At 61.1% G+C, this 674-nt stretch overlaps 1 protein-coding gene across 4 annotated transcripts in view; it reads right to left on the bottom strand.

Moving 5' to 3' along the window:
- The window catches only part of VIRMA (vir like m6A methyltransferase associated), a 49,374-nt gene extending 49,237 nt beyond the window's left edge, over positions 1–137 (bottom strand). For all 4 annotated transcript variants that reach the window (XM_014518207.2, XM_006020010.3, XM_014518208.2 and 1 more), the window contains exon 1: positions 59–137. In XM_014518207.2, coding sequence (XP_014373693.1) covers positions 59–121 — 63 coding nt within the window. In that variant the 5' untranslated portion in view covers positions 122–137. The remainder of the gene's footprint in view (positions 1–58) is intronic.
- Between the last annotated feature and the right edge of the window lie 537 nt (positions 138–674).

Here is a 674-nt window from a genome sequence, read left to right as displayed (position 1 = left end):
ACCCCCGCCCCACACCTCCCCCTCCCGCCCACAGGACGCAGCCCCGCCCGGCCGCTACCTCCGCGCTCTGGTGCTTGAACGTGTCTAGAAACAGTAACTCCGTGCTGGTGTCCGCTGCCATCTTTGTTCGCCGGAGGGGGAAGGACTTCCGGGGCGCGGCCCGAGCACTTCCGGGGAGGCTGCGCATGCGCCTTGTGCAACAGTCGCACCTGTGGGTTGGGGGCTGCTGCTGCTCAGCTCGTGGCTCTAGTCGTAGCCCGCGTGGCGGCCCTGAGTCGGGCTCCTGCGGGTTGGGGCCAGCTTGTGTGTGGCCGCGGGGAGGGCACTGGGCTCAGTTTCCCGCATGCCTGCCGAAAAGGCTCCCCTAATGTCATGACCTGTGGAGGGAAGCGCCCTAGCCCCTGGCGAGCGAGACTCAACCCTGGACCGTGCACATGCATGCGCTGCTCCTTGGGCGCCATCGCAGCTTCCTTTCTCCATCCAGCACCGGACTGCGATCTTCTTTTATTAAAATAATGCTATTGCTGTCCAAGGTTATTGTGACTACCGTGATGTGACAATGCCACAGGGGTTCCCTGCTTGTGAAGGCTGCTCTCGCCTCTGAAGCTTAACCTGATTGTACCCCAAAATAAAGGACAAGGTTGTGTGTGTGTGTGTGTGTGTGTCTTTAAGCT

This window comes from Alligator sinensis, unplaced genomic scaffold (genome assembly GCF_000455745.1).
Source record: "Alligator sinensis unplaced genomic scaffold, ASM45574v1 scaffold273_1, whole genome shotgun sequence".
NCBI classification, from domain to species: Eukaryota; Metazoa; Chordata; order Crocodylia; family Alligatoridae; genus Alligator; species Alligator sinensis.
This window is presented reverse-complemented; position numbering and strand designations above follow the sequence as displayed.